The following is a 19,131-nucleotide window of genomic DNA, read 5'->3' as shown; positions in this document are numbered from 1 at the left end:
CATTGCCAGTGTCACACGATCGTGAAGTGTAATGTTTTAAAGTATCAGGTACAATGCCTGTGTAAGAGATTTTGATTACACTTTTGGCAGCTCTTTTACTCTTTATCTTATGCAAATTAACACTATTCTATTATTTTTCTAAATAAATCTGGTTGAAACAAAACCAAATCTGAAATTTGAGAATCTTAACTTGGCGAAAAATATAACTTTGTATTGAATTTTATTGAACGAGACTGTAATCCGGGTATTTTTCGGGAAAGATGGCGGCCATGCATGTGAGTTCGCAATTTCGCGAAAATTTCTCATTTCCGTAGTACTGAATATGTATCACTTTTGGGTACGATTTTGTTGTTGTATACTGAACTAAGATGTTGAGGTCAAAATGTTGTTAGCTAAAATGTATTCTTTGCTTAAATATAACCTTAAAGTGCGCAGTAAACTAAACTACGTGCTACGACACGTTTTCGGAAACTGGTTTAGCTAGGTATGCCCACATTGCTTATTACAGAGGGCCTCATTCAACTCCTACTTGTGACCACAGAAATGGCTTAACTGTGTAATCCCCATAGGAAAATACAAAAATTTGAAATTTAGACGCCAGAAACCTTACGTAGAAAGATAAAAAGTGTCAACTGGTATACCTTGATATAGAAGTTATCATACACTGATAGTAATTTATTTTCAAATAAAATCGCTTTTCTGTAAAATGGATCGCCGTACTGAAAAATGTTGCATGTACTTGCTTGTTTGTACAGTAATTCATTGTAAGGTACTGTCAATGATGGTCACAGAACTTGGAAAAATACATTTGCCCATAACTTCGCTAATTTTTGTCCTACAGACATGGTTGACCCCTCATTTTTTAAGTTAAATAATCACCTTTCTAAACAAAACAATTTCAATGTGAAATATCATACTTGAAAATTTGATGATCATACCTAGTTTAGCTCAGCATGCAAATGCATGAATCATGTCTAGTGCCGTACTATTACGCTGACTTTCGGATTCGGGGAGGGGGACGATTTCGACCTCCTGGGTTGTTTACAAACAGAGAGGTAGACAAAAAACCGTTCCGCGTGTCCAAACACTCAAGTATCAGAAGGATGGTCCACAATAGCGTGATTCACGTAACCTGAATAGGGATTAAAAAGCTGTCACGTAGAACCATGTGCTTCTATTGTCCAATTTGCCATCAAGATTTCATATGGAAACAGTTCAGACCCAGTACAAGATCATGTCAGAAATTAATATTTTGTTCTGGGTCTGATTATTCGGACTAAATCATGTCATGGAATGCATGCCATGAAACAGCATCAATTTTCATGTTGAACAAATTGAATAACCATGTCGATGCTTGATATGTAATGAATTGTGTTCACCTGTACAGTACTATCATGACTAAGCTATCATATAATAAGGGACTATCATTATTGTCAGTAGCATGGTTATCATTTTCTGCGGGGTCCCAAATTTTCCAGAAAGCGCAAAAGAGGGCGAGATGGCTGAGCGGTTAAGGCATTGCGCTGTCGGCCGGGAGATACGATCGACGAGAGTTCGAGCCTTGGGCTTGCCTTGGTGAAAATTCTCCTTCCTCCCAAAAAGTTCCTATATGGTCGGGAATCCTTCAATTAAGTTCAGTTTCATCACAGAATTTAATTGTAGAATTTCTTCTCGCCCCCATACACTGCTTAGCACGTGCAGATATAAGTAGTGTGTGCGATGTCCGTGGTTCGGAAGTCACGTAAAGCCGTTGGTCCCGTGTTCAGGAGGATTCATCCCTGTGCACGTAAAGTGTCAGAGCTATTCGAGAAGGGGGATCATCCCCGGTTCTGAAAGTGATATCTGCACTCAGTCCTAGGTTCCTGGACAAAGTTGGCGTTTAATACAGCTAAGTCTGGATATGCCGACTCAACCAAGAAGAAGAAGAAGAAGTCGGTGTTAATCAATCATGAAATTGCGACCCGGGCCCGCCCCCCCTATTTTGGCAATTTGTATTGAAATCGGTCTTTTTAGTAAAATAAACACTATGACTATCGCCGAATTGGTCAAGCTGGGGAGATTCATACTAGCGCCCTCAGCGCTTGTTGGTCGAAAGACAGCCTAGGCTAATAGAAATTGGCACTCCATTCGTGGTGGTTGTTGTTATTTAAAAGTGTGGACCAAATAATAATAAAGTACCGGTATCCATAAAACCAGCCCTCGAATTAACCCACGGCACCCATGCATTTTGCCGTGGGTGCCCATCCCCACTGCCGTAATGCCCTCAAAATATGTCCTTTACCCAAGGCAGTCACTTGCCATGCCCTCGGCCTCGAATGAAGTTGCCGTCGGTGCCCCAGCCCTGCCCCTTCATTATAAAATCATCTACCGGTATCTATGTTTGTGTGTGTTTTCTTCACTTTCTTCACGTCAGCAAGTTTACATTCACGTAATTTGTTATATAGAGAATAACATTTACATAAATCTTTAAAATCGCATCAGAAAAATGGAAGGAAATAGTCAAATATTTGCATCAAACTGAGATGTGATGCGATGCAATACCAGCAAACAAGAAGCTTTGTAAAATTGTATTGCTTGTTGCCCAACACATCAACATACAAATGATACATACGTGCCGACGCACAAAAATATTGTGGGATGCACATTTCCCGACCAGGTTTTACAGTTGTGCGTCCAATCGGACGCAGAGCTTTTGAAGGCTAGCGGGAGCCTTGATGTGTAGCACATATGTGCACAGTGATTTTCATCACTTGTTCTAGTGCACTTTTGTATTCCAATTGATTCATGTTGTTTCTACAGGTTTAGCACTTCTCTGGGCCTTGGAACTGGTAATTTTTGGCTATTGAACTTTACCTACATGTACTTCTAATGCCTACATGGCCAATTCCATGCCAAAAGTGCCTTTGTAACGTCTGTAACAAAATTTTGGAACATTATTGCTCAAAACAGGAGCATTTATTTCAAACTTGCTAATCATGCCTCCATAGATTGATGTCACACCTACTCAAGATAGTAAAGAAAAAAAATCTAAGGAAGCACCTTGACAGTTTTTTTTATCATGAAAAACGTTACGGACGTTACATTTGAGATAAAGTGTAACGTCCGTAACACTAAATCAACAGTGTAGGACGATACAGGAGTATTAATTTCAAACTTGCTTTTCATGTTTACATAGAATGGAGTCAGGGCTTGCTCAGTATAGTTAACAGAAAAAAATAAAACACCGAACTGAATGGAGATTTAAGGATATGTACCATCTGTCAAAAAGGCAGGCACTTTTGCGTAACGTCCGTAATGCTCGTTTCTAATTTCTGTAGCTAATTAACTAAGAAAGCCAAAACAAAATTGCTTCATTATATTGAACATTAGAGTGTGTACTAGTAGCATACTAAGAAATAAAGTGTTATCCTAACAGCAAACAGGTGTGCTATTCACTTAAAAGTTGCTTGTTGCATGCATCTGTAACGTCCGTAACGGTGGAATTGGCCATATGCTGTTTCTGTACCCCCCCCTCTGCGTACCGCCTAGTCTGGTATTTTACTTGTGTCCCCACGTCAAGTTGGTGTATTGCTCTTTTTCTTTTCAAATGCAAGTGAATTATAAATTCATCCGCATTATACAATCACAATTCCTAGGGTCATTATATAATGTTTTGTAATGCAAATGTGTACAATGTAGAATATTTCTTAATTAAACTTTCATGCTAGTAGAATATTTCTGTTTGCATTCAAGATGAAACTCATTATTTATTATTGTGCATTCCATATAGGCTGCCAGTGATGGTTCTCTAGTCTAATAATAGCATGTACAGGCCTAACAATGAAGATTGACCAAAGTAAACTGAAGAAAAGCACCTCTGAGGTGGTAAGTCAATAATTTTTTTGTTTTATGTAGTTATTAAAGACGTCATGTGTTTTTGGATGGTTGACTGAAATTTTAGAAGTTATTAGGCCAAAAAAAATAATGGTTTGTCTCAAAGCTCACGAGTGGTTTGAAAACAAATGCGAAATGCGCTTTTTTTTTTTTTGTTTTGGTTTTTTTATTCCCGACTTTTTCATGGTATTTGGAGAAAAAAAATCAGATTTTTGCTGAATTTTTCTGGAAAAACAAAAAAAATTTGAAATAAAAAAAATTCTGCATTTCTTTTTTTCCAAATCTCACGATTTTACAAATCCGCGCGCGAGCTTTGAGACAAATGCAAGTTGTAACAACATGTTTATTTTTAAACACATTTGAGATGATTATCTAGTTTTCATTCAATTTTGTGAAATTCATCTTTATACTGTAACTGTAGATAATCACTATTAAGGTAATATTAAAAATCCTTGAACCATGTTGTGATTAACGTCATGATCATACATGTATATAATTTTATTATTCAAGGTCATTTAAATTTAGAAGTTTTACATAACACTGATAACAGGTGTTCAAATTGAGCATATGGCAGTCAGAGGGGGTGCATCCTGAACAAAGAATGACTGGAAGCAAAATTGTCTCATCTTCAGTTGACATTGTTCATTGCCCTCCATTGAACAGTCATAGCTCAACATTTGACCTCAAGTTGCAGATTGAACTTTGTATAGCTCTCTCCTCTGTCTTGGTATGTGTTTGGATGTCCTTGGAATTCCATGTTTTGAAATTGGACATCATGCTGTTATATACGATGGGTTTTGAATTATGCCGTTCCATATTTAAAATAATTTCTTATTTGTTTTTGACATTCCAGCCAGCTGAGTGCAAGGCTTTAATTGAAAAATTGAAGAATTGCTCTGATTTACATGCCGAATTACAGCTCCACAAGACTTGGAATCATGGAAAGGTAAATCTTTTTTTAATGACAGTAAAAGAATACATCAATGTGGTACAAATTGCACTTCTAGAAATGTTAGGGCGGGCTGTCAGGCGTGCTTTTAAATTGCACTCGCTCGGTAAGAAGTTTAGGAATTGAGATGTGCTATAAGTAGCTCACGTACAGGCAATTTTAAAGTGTGCGATCGCACTCGCATGCCTTAAAACATGCGATATGTGTGTCATTTGTATAATATCAGAATCTATTTTTTTTCTTCTAAAATTAAATAAAAAAGCAGTTAAAGACCCTAGAAACTCCTTATTATTTCAAGGTTGGAAAGCGGAGAAATACTGCTAAGTCTGCAAAAAGTTAAATATCGGCTCGGATCCGATATCGGCCGATCAGTGAACAAAAGTCATTTCGGTTCAGCTCTAATGTAGATTTCAAATGGAGTCAACCATTCAGATAACCCTGTTTGAAAATCACAATCCCTCTGTGGTAGATTAAATTCATGTCTTTCAAATTGTGTGGATTTCAACTGGAATAGTCCAATGTGTCAATTGTATGCAACCTGAACATAACTGATTATGTATTTCTATGAACATCAAGGACATGACAAGCACTAGAAAGCCTTAACAAAGATTAATAGTAGCAGGTGGGAATATCTATTTTACTCTGGGAGATAAATCAATCAAGTCAAAGTGGCAGACCATGCAAGTTTACAGCAGTTGTAATTCATAGTATATTGTAATGATACAGGACTGAATGAATATTACTTGGCAAGATATTTGTGTGAATTATGCTATACAGCTGAGTGAATTTATTCAAGAAAAAAATTGTGAATCAACACTCAAACAATCTCGCCAAAATAGTTTGAAACATTAAAAAGTTCATTCAAGAAACATTTATTTCACAACTTCAAAAATACATAGATAAATGCCATAATTTGCAAACCAATTACATACAAAACAAAGTAATGTGTCCGATCACAAACGCACTGATGACAGTCAAATTCGATCACCATTGCAGTATAATTTCAGCGGATTTGAGTATAATTATATTCCTTGTTTTAAATTGGTCTAGTGTGAACTATATCACTGGGTGGATGTGTTGGACCGTTTTGATGCCATCCTGGAAGACGGTTGCAAAACCGAGCCAGATACGGCCTGGCACCTGGCATGTGACCAACCTAATAACACCAAGCTAAAACAGCTCATACACAGTGTGTTAAACTTCACAGCACTGCTCATTGAACACAGTTTCTCTAGGCATCTTTACAACTCTATTGAGGTAAGAATCAATGATTGTGTATTTTTAGGAATAGAATGTATTCAATAGACGGGGCTAAGTAGCCATGTTGAAGGACATGCTTGACAAGTTCTAAAATGTATGATATCAGGAATGTAAATCTTCCGGAGTTCCAGATTTTTTTTTTTTTTTGCATTTCCGGAATCGGGTGATGATAATTCATCATAAAAAGAGCCCAAAAACTTTTTTAGGAAGAGATGATACCCTGCAGCCTATTCCCCGGACAAACCCCCTAAATGTTCAATACCACACACAAGCCCGCGGCCACTTGTCCAAGGACCAGATGGATATTCAAGAAATGGATATGTTGCCCATTTACATCCATGTGTATGTCAAACGGGCAGGTATGTAGGAAATTCCACAACCATTCACACCTGTTCTATAGGTACTTAATTGTATCAACACTATATTCCCTAAGATAGAGGACAATGGTAATTGTATGTAATTGAAGATGGGAAGTTATGAATGGTGTCATATTCAATATAGGCCAAGATATACTGTCAACTGTCAATACATATGTGTGTGTAGTGTGCTTTAATAGTGAATTGGTTCATGTTTCTCTCATTTTTCTCTTATGTTTACAGAATTTGACAACACTGTTATCTTCATCTGATATGAGCACAGTGCTTGCAGTGCTTAATTTGGTCTATGTATTTAGGTAAGGTTTAAAATAAAACCCAAATATTTACAGATGGTAAATTACTGTACAACTGGTTTCTGTTAATATGCATTATAAAGTATTATTTTGATAATGCATTATTAATGTTTCGTGATATCAAACCATCTTAACTTCAATGTGTTTGAGTTACGCCAAGTAAAATAAATATCATGTATATTGTCCCCGTGCTCACTGATTTTTGGAGATTTTCAAATATTTTTGTTATTTTTCTTATTTGCTCCTTTAGTTTCTAAAATTGTTGTGATGAAAAGACATGTTTAGAAGTTCTTGGTTATCATTTATATCATTTATAAACATAATGCAAACACTTGGTTCAAGCTAGGGATTGGGATTTTGGGAAAAAACAAAAATATTAGGAGCCTCCCCATTTTTATGATGTGTTGACCAGACCTTCGTTTCTATAGAATCTTGGAGCTCTATCAATTGCTCTCCTGGTTTCAACAAGGAGCTCAAATTGAGCTCCTCAAATGAGCTTTTACTAAGAGATTTCACCCTTCTTTTTCTGCGTTTGACAAAGCCTTGCAGTTGCAATTTTACACAGAATTGAAGAGTAAATTTGTAACAAATTAACAAATAATAAGGGCCTCTCTCACCAAATTCTAAGTACAGACAAGATGTGTGTTGAAAGGCAGTCACTTGGAGGAAGTGGTCTGATATTCACAGCAGTGTGCCGTGCATTAAATAAAGATGTTTTTTTTGTACCTTTGCAGCAAACGTTCCAACTTCCTGATCAAATTGGGTGGAGAGAAGAGACAGGAGCTGTTTAATAGGCTTACATACCTGGCAGAGAGCTGGGGTGGAAAAGACAATGGTTTTGGTTTAGCTGAATGTTGTGTCAATGGATCCAACCCTGTAAGTAGAGGAAAGGATTTTTGCTAGCCATAGGCTTCAACACCAAAAGTCAACGTTTTAAGATTTTCTCAAAATATCAAGCGCTCAAATTACAATATTTTCAAAATTATAATTATAAACAACAACAAAACAAATTTAAATTAAATATGTAACATGATGAAATGTATCTGAAGAATAATACAAATTTATATGGATTAGATAGCAAATCACAAACACAATTTCCGATACCATATGTATATGTATGTGTGTATTCACATTCAATAAGTCTTGCACGGAGTGAAATTAATTAGAAAGTACCATTTTAAAAATCAGTTGTATATCACAATGTCCTTACTTACCTGTCTATGACAATACAGTGATCACTCATATGTGATGCGATCAAGCAAAATCAGTCGGAACTCAGAAATATCGATTTTGAGATATAGCCAAACAAAGGAAATATTTCCTTGTTTCCTCTTGTTTTGGAAACTCTTTAATTGCTCATATCTTTGGAACTGGTTGTTCAATTTCAATGGGGTTTTGTGCAAAATCCAGCTTTGAAAATGCTTTTTACTATCCTATAGGAAACTAAAAATTTAATATTTCCGAGTTCCGACTGATTTTGCTTGATCGCGTCACATATTTCACTATCCATTCATGGCAGAGCATATGTAGTATCTAGATGATTGCATTGTCATTCAAATGGATATACAGCCACCCAAGGGGTGAAGCATGGCCATGGTGATGTTTGAATATGGTGCCCATAAGTGAGAGCTTTTGGCCCCCTCAACAATGTGTTGGGCTTATGTTATGGCGTTGTGGTTGACGGCTGTATGGGTGGATGGAAGTTTAAATCCACACTGTGCAGCCTACACACAAAATGATGCAATGACTCAATAACTTAGAATTTGGTAGGATGATAAGAGTATGGTTACCTCATATGCTGTATAGTTTTTGTGTCAAGCTATTTGCATGTTTTGCTGGAAATTCCATTAGACCACTCTGCAGCCTACATGCAAAACCAATTAACTTCTACCTTGGTAGGATGATAAGAGTACGATGTTATTGCACATGTATGAGTGTGAATGACCTATTTGCATATTCTTTGTAAAAACCTTTATTGTGTACAAACTTTTGTTCTGGGCCACCTTCATTACGAACCGTGCAATTCTAGTTAATAAATCTTTACTAAAACAAGACTTGTAACTAGAAGTTAAACTGTGGTGAATTTAAACATTTGCATATTGTTACAATATACGGGAGGTGAAATCATATTGTTGTTTTCCTTCAAATAGAAATTGGAAAGATTGGGTACAGGGACTACAGGAATAGTAAATGACTGGCATGATTGGGTCTTACATAGCCTTAGATGAAATTGTTTTTAAAGTTTGACTTCTGTACTGAATGTAGGAGCAACTGCTCTTTCTATAAATTGTGAAGTAGTTACAAATTATATCTATAAACAGTCAAAACTATTTCCTCATCTTATTTGTCTGTATTCTTGCCATAAACAGAAATTCCCAGCTAGTGCTACAACCCTTCACTTTGAGTTTTACTCTGAGAATGCAAGTACCCTAGATGAGAAACAAGCTTCAAAGAAGGTAGGTCCATGTCTTTAAAACATCTTTTTTCTATTTTTACAGGGCATACATTTGTTTTTCATTTTGCTACAAAATTGTAAAATGTAATTAATGTTTGGCCGTAAAATATATGATTAGATTATGTTGCTGTAATGTGTAGGTAAAGGATGTATGGAGAAATAAGTAAAGTATCAAGTGACACAATCTGGTCCATGAATGCCAAGGGCGGCAAATTTGAAATAGAGATGAAGGTAAAAATATGTCACATATAATTCATATTGAAGTAGTATTGATTAAAATGTTGAAATTTTTATCTTAAAGCAGCCTGAAAAGTCCAACATGGCTGGATTGTACTAAGTCTTTGTTGAATTCAATTATCTTTACAGCATGCTCCCCATTCAGTCACTGTTATACATATAGAAAATGTAGATAAGGTAAGATCCGTTTTGATATTTTTCTTGGAATAAAAAAAAAGTTATTGTGTATATTCTGTTACATTTTTGTCTCGTCTGAAAGGCGGAGACTATGCAACCACTTTTCCACGTGTGTCTTGTTATGTACAGAGTGAGACTGAAGAACAATACTTGGATAGAAATGTTGTTTTGATGTATGTTTTATGGATGACTAGAAAGATTCGGGGGCAGGTTCCCTGAATAGTCTGCAATTATCTGCAATAAAACAAACTAAATGAACCATAGCAATCACATATTCCAGTTAAGGCTGTATGGCACAAAGCCTTCCTGGAAGGAAAAGATTTTCAGTCCAATTTGACCATAGATGGTTTTCTTTCATTTTACCTCATTATTTCAGCATACAATGACCAGAATACCTTCCTGACAGTTGTTACTGACATTATTTTGTATTGTTTGGCAAAGAATACTGTATAGTTGGATATTTTCGCTGAGTCAATTTTTTGTGTGATTTGATTAATTCTGGACAGCTTAGTGGGTATTTAATTCGCTTTTTCAAATATATTCACATTAAGTACTAGGTGTAATAAATATTTATGCAGGGTTAATAATTCACGGCTGCCTGTTTGACCACAAAAATGAACCGCTATACAGTATCAATAACCAAACAAAACAAAAATTTGACCAAACTTGCATGGCTTTAATTGATACCATTAACAATAAAACACTAATTATCATGGGTAATGAGAATGGCTATGGTAAAACAAAAATACATGTGTAATTGTAGAATACGAGGCACCACTCTCAAGTGAGGGGTTAGGGTTATATTAGGGTATGAGGTTAGGATTAGTGTAAGCGTTTAGAGTTCGGGTTAGTATGTAAGAGTTTAGGTTTAGGGTTAGGATTAGTGTGAGGGTTAGTATTAATGTAAGAGTTTATGGTAGTAAAGTTCGGCTTAGTATTAGAGTAACAGTGTAGGGTTAGGATTAGTATAAAATTAGGGTTAGTATTAGGGTAAGAGTATGCTAGGATTATAAGTGGTTAGGATTAGGATAAAAGTTTCGGGTTAAGATTAGGGTTAAAGTTTAGGTTTAGGGTTAGGATTAAGGTGAGTTTATGGTTAAGGTAAGTGGAAGAGTTTAGGGTTAGGTTTAGGATTATTATCTATTCCAACCCCAGTGACACCGCATTAATTTCCCTAGACCTTTGGATGTATTGACATCTAGGTATTAGCATTTTATTTAGAAAAAAATCAATATAACATGGCTATAGTGCTAGTGTTCATGCCCCTCCAGTGAACATATGCCTAATTCTACCCAGGAAAATATGCATGATGTGTCACCCGAGTTGGTAAATATGATTAGTAAATAAGAATGGTATCCCATATTCTGCAATTACTCCTAAAAACTATCCACTGCACTGATAAAACATAATGGTGGTATGTGACTTTTTCAGGTTGCTAGTAGTCCAGCTGATGTAATGGAAGATTTGCTCAGGAATTACAACACACCTAAGGACAAAATGGTAAGTTGACTGTTACCAATATCAACACATTTTGTTGACCAGAGAAAATTACATAGATCAATGCATGAGGAAAAGTAAAGCAGTCACTACAATCCCGGTCATAATAGTTTGAACACTTTTAACATGGGTACTTCAAATATGCCCCCATTCCCCCCGATCAATGTTGGTAGTTGTTTTTTGGCCATGCACCCCTAGCGACATCCAACATTGATTGGTGGGGCAAGGGGAGGGTTGCAGTAGTAGGAAAGGGTTCAGACTTTCCACCAAATAAAATGAAATTTTGTATGTCAAGTATAACAGAAATACAGTTTCAAACAGTTCTACAAGTGTTCAAACTATTTATGACCGGGATTGTAGGTTAAAGGCCCATTCAGTGATTTGCTCATCTGGAGGATTGTAAAAATCATCAAAATTCAGATTTTGGCACCTTTGTTAGAGCAGGGATGCAAGTTTTCCTGCTTCTGCAGGAATTCCTGCTTTCCTGAAGTCCAAATTCCCGCACTTTTCTTTTATTTCAGCCCGTTTTGAGGCTTTATAACCGTAATTTGGGCGCTTTTTCAGGCTTTTCCTGCAAAATCACTTCAGGCCACTTCCAACCCTATTAGTGTTATAGATGTGCTAACATCTAGCCTGATACAACAATTGCTGTCGTAAAGTTAAATTGGGGCTATTTTTCAACTTCTACGCCACAAACTCACTGTATCGCTGTTAAGTTGTTAGCAGCATACAATGGACTATTCATTTGAAGTCCACGTATACACCCGCTACTGAAGACTCGACCTTAATCTTACGGGATGGATTTCAACTGGAATAGTCCAATTGAGAAAAAATTGTTCCAATTTGATTACATATTTTGTTTTTCTGCCACCAGACCTTGCTGTTTACTCACATACGATTAGCCCACTGCTTTTCCAGCCATGAAAGGAGATTACAATGTGTACAGACCAGGCTACAAGCATTGTCTGTATTGGGTAAGTGAAATCAAAATTACAGGTCATTGGTCCTAAGGGCCATTAGTTTGAAAACCCAATAACTTAGTTATAAACCCTAATCTTTACCTTAACCTGATCATTAATCCTAACCCTAACAGTAAACATAACCAGTAAAGTTCAATTTTTTTTATTCCAAGAACTGCTGTACCCCATGATAAAAGTCAAGAGACCAGTGCAATGCAAGACATATGCGCAATCCTATCAGGTATTGACTAAAAGCAAACAACATGTTTTTACATGTGAACATTTTAGGGAAAAAAGTTTGTAAAATCATGGGAAAAACTGTTGCATTCTGCACCTTGAAGGTGAATTTTAAGCAATAGATAAAATGACTTAATAGAGGTATTTTAATTGTATCCAAAGGTTGTAGAAGCATTAGTAATGAAGTAACGCAGTCAATTTAAGAATGAAATTAACTTATTGTATAAAAAATGACAAAAAAATGATTTAAATCAGTGATTAAAAAAATATCATTTGATTTTAATTGTGATTTAAATCGTGATGTGCCAACCCTGATTCCTTGTGTTACCGAGTTATGTATTAGAAAGCATTAAACTAAATGTGTGAACCAAGACACAACTTTCATGAATTCAAATTGCTATTCTGTCGGTCCATGCCACGTCACTTCCGGTTGATGATGCGACTCACGGTCAAGTGAAAACAAGTCCCTGATTCGATTTTTGTTGATGATTTCTGTCATTTGTGTTATGTAAATTTTGGTCGCAAATAGTCAGTGGAATCAAACAACCGTGTCAGGTGGAAGAAACTTACTTGATTTACCGTTTATATACTGACAAACTTAAAATTAAATTCCATGGTCGAGTGTCGTTTTTTCCGAAATTGAATGTCACTCCAACAATATATTGCTATGTAGCCTCCTTCACAGCCGGTTTCTGTTGTTCATAACAAACCGTGAGCCACATGCAGTTTGGGCCCGAGACTAGAGATAGCCCGGATGTTGGACCGACAGAATAATAGTTGTTTTTTAGCTTCTTCATTATTGTATATATTTTTTCATTGTAGTTATATTTTTTTCTCTTTGTAGTTTATTCTAGTGCAATCCAAGAGGTGTCCAACACATTACTGTATAATGGCCTTATAGAAGAATTAGTTGATGTACTTCATCTACAGGATAGTATACTAGTGGTAAGTGGTGGTCTTATTTTTGTTTGTTTTGTTAGGAACAGCATCAATTACATATCTTTCATCAGCACTTATTGACAAGGAAATAAAATGTACAATTGGTCCAAAGGGAATGACGGGCATTAAGCATTTAGTGTACATGTATGTTGTAAGGCTGCAAGCAGACAAATGTATAATTTTATCCCCCAATGACGATGGTATGAGGCCATATCCAGTGAGCATTAGGCAGCAAAAATGGTTTGTTTCTTTGTGTCATGCAGTGCAGTATGCATTTTTGCAGAAATTCTGACATTTTGAAAACCCCCAAAACAAGTAAACAAGGAAACAAAGAACGTTTTTCTGCACAATTTTATGAATGTGCATTGGTGACTGATCAAAAAGAAACCTTTTTCCGCTTTATCAGAATTGATTCCTTTTTTATGCACTTGCCATTTGTATCAATTCCATGGAGCTTGTCAAGTGATTAATTAGCAACAGACGGCGTATGTTAGAACCATGATTTAAGGTGGAAATAGTTAAATATTTGCATGTCTTTTTGATTAATTTACCTGATTTTTTTTCACAGGACATCAAAGCTGCTGCATTACGTACATTAACATCTATAATTCACTTGGACAGAAACCCAAAGTAAGTTTCACCAAACCATAATTTTAAAATCTCATGTAAATTATGTACTTATTTCTCATAATGATTTTGCTCACCTTTTTGACACCAACCATGTAAATTCTAAGACCATTAAAATGATTAAAACAACAATTCAAATCAGCATACCTTGAATAATTCAGCAAATTAAAGACCTCTTATGTTCAGAAATTGACCTTTTAATATTGACCCAATAATCTATTTTAGTTTTGTAGTGACGACTGTGTGACCAGGATGCAATTTACTTGCTGTACGCCCCTGATCTTGAATCTTGCTGAGGGAAATCTGGGAATTAGAGAAAAACTACCAAAGTCAGGGAAATTTAAATTTTGGCATACACATTTCTTTGAAAGAATGCTCCCTTCTCCATCTCTAGGTCGTTTAAGATAGTCCACACCCGATACAACTTTGGTAAAGTGGAAATATTTCTCATTGAAATTTTGAAATATCAAAGAAATGCAGGGAAACCTGCTTTGTATGAATCAAGTTTCTGACCCATTTTGGCTGATTCAGCATGGATGCATGAGGAAACCTTTGATGAGTTAACAAGAGATGATGGGGCACAAGAAATCAATTTTCAAAGATCATTTCTATCTTACCAACATGAGATGCTAAGCAGTGGTCTCTCAGTGGGATTGGTTAGTATAATAAATCTAACATATTGATACATAATGTTTCCTTTGCCATTACAGGTTGGTTAGTATAATAGATGCAACAGGTGCCACATCTTATCATGGCTTCCTTCCTGTGCTTGTCAGACAATGTATACAAACAATGATAGGTAAGAATCAAGCTAACTAGCAGCATAGGTTACTGACTATAGTTAAGATTTTGTTTTCAAATGACATTAATATCAATGTATGTGCTGTTGTATTTTATCTCCATGATTGAATAAACCTACAAGTGCATTAATTTTTTTCATTTTGACGTCAACAAAATCATATCTAGTCATTAACCTTGTTCATAAACATCATAAAGATATATTTCCTTCCTACCTGCAATAAAATTAAACCGACATTACTGCATAGCAGGGTTGTAGCTATGCACACACAAATGTTATTTGAGTATGGACAACAATGTAAGAAATACACTTACCAAAGATCAGCTGCTATTGGTTCATTGCCTCTTGAATATCAACACCTAAATATGTGAGAATATAAGCATCTTGACATTTCTTGACATGTGATTATGTCAGTGTCCAGCTAAGATAATCAACCATCAGTCACATATGATTTCTATTTGTCACATTAATGCTAAAATCCACACACCCCCTATGGAAGATGTGACCATACTCTCCCATATAGGGGGTGTGAATTTCAAATGGAGTCACCCATTCAGGTAACCTCATTTGAAATTCACACTCTTTGAGTGAGAGATTAAGGTAGAGTCCGAAGTTTTAAAACGGAAGAAATTCACGGAATCGGAGGTACAACACGGAAAATGACATTTTTGTATGATGTGACAACAATTGTTAAAAGATAAGAGAAATAAATGTTAAAAACAATCATGAGTTGTGTTTCTCAATTTTTATTATAAAAATACTGTTTAATAATACAGAAATAAAGGTATATTACCGAGGCATGAACCCCCTATATCCCTCCAAACATCGTAATAGTCAGCCTATTATCGTGAGAACATTCCAATCAGAACATAATTGATTAATATTGAACACTTTATTGTGATATTAATATCATTGTTTAGGCCAAATAAAAAAATAAACATGTTTCACGTCCCCTCCCGCTTCCTTTTTTGAGGTTTCCTCAAATATATTTTTATTTTTTGAAATTCAGCTATAACTTTTCAAAAAATATGTCTAGGAAGTTGGGATGCATGCTATAGCCTTGTTAAGATAAAAGAAACACTTTAGGAAGGTTTTGTGATCATTAGAGGGGGTGTAACTCTCAGAACAACAAATAAAAAAGGGCCTCTTCCTTTTTCCAGGCATTATTGTATACGCTAAAACAGCTCTAAATATGTGTATTTACACCAATTTTGCGATAAAAAATAGAAAATAAAAAGCCCCCTCTTCCTCCTTTTTTGAAAACCGGACGTGAAACATGTTTTATTTTTTACTTGGCCTTATACATTTTAAGCTTTATTCATGACACAGATTTACAAATTTTACAACACAGATTACAACACGGAAAATGGATCTTAGAAAATGGTGAACTTCGGACTCTAGATTAAGGTCATGTCTTCCACAGGGGGTGTATGGATTTTCACTGGAATAGCCCATTGCTAAGGATTTGTAACCATATTGTTTATTTTCTTGACAGATCCAGCATTAGAAGCATTCCCACACACATTAGCAACAGCCTTGTTCTCATTCCTCTATCATCTTGCAAGCTATGAAACTGGTAAGAATCTGTCATTATTATTATACAATAATACATTCAAGTTACACATATCACTAGATCACAGACCAAATGGTATATATTAAATTTACAGGTTGCCTAATCATGGAAGCTTTTTGGGTTAAGGCACAGGTCTCTCTAGTAGTAAACCCGAGGTCCTGGGTTCTAATCTTCGGTACGAAACACGAAAAGTAATACCACCTGAGGTCTTGGTTCAATTTTTAGGCAGGCTCACCTCTCCTGTTAGAAGATGTAAAATAAGAAGAGAAGAGCTTCTTGTTTCTGCTGGCCTAGTTTTGAACTACTGTGCTGTAGCCTTTGATAGCCCCTGGTAGGATTGAGTTAAAAAGTGGGATCACTACGATTTTCATAATTGTTTGGTATACTTCTTATTATTGCTTGTGTTTTTGTTTCATTTCATAGGAGGCGAGGCTCTAGTATCTTGTGGTATGATGGAATCACTTCTCAAAGTCATCAAATGGCCAGGTGAAGATGAACAAATCCATACCACAGTAAGTATTTCTTCTTACCTTCTATGTCAGTAAATTTAAAAAGTGAAATTGGTTGTATTCTCAGGTTCCCATTATAAAAGCAGACCCGTCGTAAAAGCAATCAATCCGATATTTTTCAAGCTGTACACAAATGAATATAGTCAACCCAATGCAATAATGGCATAACTCATCCTTAAGGGTATTCAGGAAAAGTAAAGTTAAAATACAGGCCAAAAAATTGAGCAGATGTATACACATGGTAAAGGGGAGCTAATTTGGTTGAACAGTGTGTAAGGTTAAAGCAAGGGTTATATTATACTTAATGTATGTATAGGTTCCATGGGAATCATAAATAATTCCAGTAATTCTGCTCAACACAATAGTGATGCTGTTATTCATTTGAACCCTTGATGATTCAATTTAATTAAACATCGGATATTCTTGTATACCAGGAGTAATGACATTACCATTACTTTATTTTATTCCAGTTTGTGACACGAGCTGTGCGTGTTGTTGATTTAATTACCAATCTGGACATGGCTGCCTTTCAGACCCACACAGGACTCACCATATTCATCAACAGACTGGAGGTAGGTAGCCTGGAGTACATTGAGCATTGTGTGTTATTGCTCTGTGTGCTAGCCACAGGCTTCAACATGAAAGTCCCAAGTTCTGAGATATTTTCTCAAAATATCAAGAGCTATCTTAGAACCACTGAACCAATACTATAGCCCGTCAACTCAGAAGTACAAAGTAAATAGACCTCGGAAACTGGAGGTATGAGAATAATTATTTCAGTGCAATGCGTGTGTAAATGCTTCTTTGGTGCGCCAACTGCTGCGCGTTTGTACATGCTGAGCGCACCATGCTCTTTATGTATCACATTTTTTTAAACACGTAGTGTGTGACGCTAAGCATCGACCCCGATGTCACAGATTTGCTTTGTACTTCTAGGTTGAAGCAGTATAGGTTTGTTTGTACTCATTTTAATGCATTTGTCATGGTGATTCTAAAAATGGTCATGAAAATTTACAGTTCAAATAATTGAAACTTGTCGTCTGCAGTCGACACCCGCATGGAGACTTATGTACTGTTGAAATCATTCTGTGTGATTCTAATTTCATTTTGCTATTGAATTAATAGTAAAAGGTGCATGTTCTTTATTGGTGTTCTTTATCGTAATTACTTCCAAAGAAGTATTCTAGAGTGACAGCTGCTAATAATTTATGCAACTTAATTTTTCAGCATGAAGTCGGCATATGTCGTCAAGAAGTTCCTTTTGTCTTGCGCCCAGCAATCAGCAGCAGAGAAGGCTCAATGTCACCTTCACACTACTCAGATGATGCAGTTGCCATGGAAACAGATGCCTCTGAAATGGGAGCATCTACATCCAGGGATTCAGTGGTTGGAGATGATGATGAAGGAAGTGAAGATGCCAGTAGCAAAGACAAGAAAAAGAAATCTGAGAACATTCAGTGTTTTCCACAGAGAGCAGCTTTACTCAAATCCATGTTGAACTTCTTGAAGAAAGCCATTCCAGATCCAGCATTCTCAGACAGCATACGACATGGTATGTTGACTCCTTCTCACAATTCGGTATTGAAATTACGTAATGTTACTATGTCAACGGGATCACACGCTTGAGTAATGAACCACAATCTAAACAATCATCACACAAAGTATATGGCACTCAAAGGGATATCAAAATAGTATGATCTGGTAACCAAGAGAATTACGTAACCACTTTGATGCTAAATTGGTTTGTCAATTGAATACAGATTGATGGCAGTCAAGATGAATAGAAATTTCTTACAAATTGTTGTTTTTTGTTTTTAATATGTCTCATTTGGAATGAACTAAAAGTGCACTCCTAAGAATAGGTTTGGATGAATGGTTTGAAATGTCCCTATATAGCAAAAACTAAATTGGTAATAATTCCACCTGTTCAATCCTAGTACAGTACATAGATGGGGTGCATTATTAAGAACAGACAAAGGTCTGATTCCCTGACCCAGTTTTCTCAGGAAAAAAAGAACATATGTATAAATGAGCGTTGTTATGTTATTTACATTTTATTTTTACTGCAGTTATGGATGGATCGTTACCAAGTTCACTGAAGCACATAATCAGCAATGCAGAATACTACGGGCCATCACTGTTCTTACTAGGTAAGAAAGTGTAACCATTATCAGTCGTGTAGTTAATCAATAGGTAGCTTAGGTCATGGAGACAGATCCCTGCAGTTTCAATATGTTGTGCACTTTGACATGGCGCTTTATCCTCATTTGCCTTGCTCCACCCAGGTGTTATGCGAAGCTGTTAGGTGATAATTACATTCTAAGTGTAAAGGGCAGTTGAGCGGCATGTGTGCTTGTTACTTGTGAAAGT

The 19,131-nt window shown here is 36.1% G+C and overlaps 1 protein-coding gene across 1 annotated transcript in view; it reads left to right on the top strand.

The window, feature by feature from the left end:
• Positions 1–249: 249 nt before the first annotated feature.
• Positions 250–19,131, top strand: part of LOC140147549 (E3 ubiquitin-protein ligase HUWE1-like) — a 91,434-nt gene continuing 72,552 nt past the window's right edge. Inside the window, 18 exon segments of the mRNA XM_072169329.1 lie at positions 250–275; positions 3,770–3,864; positions 4,727–4,819; positions 5,873–6,079; positions 6,682–6,755; positions 7,487–7,628; positions 9,122–9,208; positions 9,574–9,621; positions 11,053–11,121; positions 11,993–12,092; positions 13,159–13,259; positions 13,822–13,883; positions 14,591–14,679; positions 16,175–16,255; positions 16,676–16,764; positions 17,232–17,333; positions 17,989–18,313; positions 18,831–18,911. Coding sequence (XP_072025430.1) covers positions 3,820–3,864; positions 4,727–4,819; positions 5,873–6,079; positions 6,682–6,755; positions 7,487–7,628; positions 9,122–9,208; positions 9,574–9,621; positions 11,053–11,121; positions 11,993–12,092; positions 13,159–13,259; positions 13,822–13,883; positions 14,591–14,679; positions 16,175–16,255; positions 16,676–16,764; positions 17,232–17,333; positions 17,989–18,313; positions 18,831–18,911 — 1,795 coding nt within the window. The 5' untranslated portion in view covers positions 250–275; positions 3,770–3,819.

This window comes from Amphiura filiformis, chromosome 3 (assembly GCF_039555335.1).
Source record: "Amphiura filiformis chromosome 3, Afil_fr2py, whole genome shotgun sequence".
In the NCBI taxonomy this organism is placed as follows: domain Eukaryota; kingdom Metazoa; phylum Echinodermata; class Ophiuroidea; order Amphilepidida; family Amphiuridae; genus Amphiura; species Amphiura filiformis.
The sequence above is the reverse complement of the archived record's forward strand: the minus strand, read 5'-3'. Positions and strand labels throughout refer to the sequence as shown.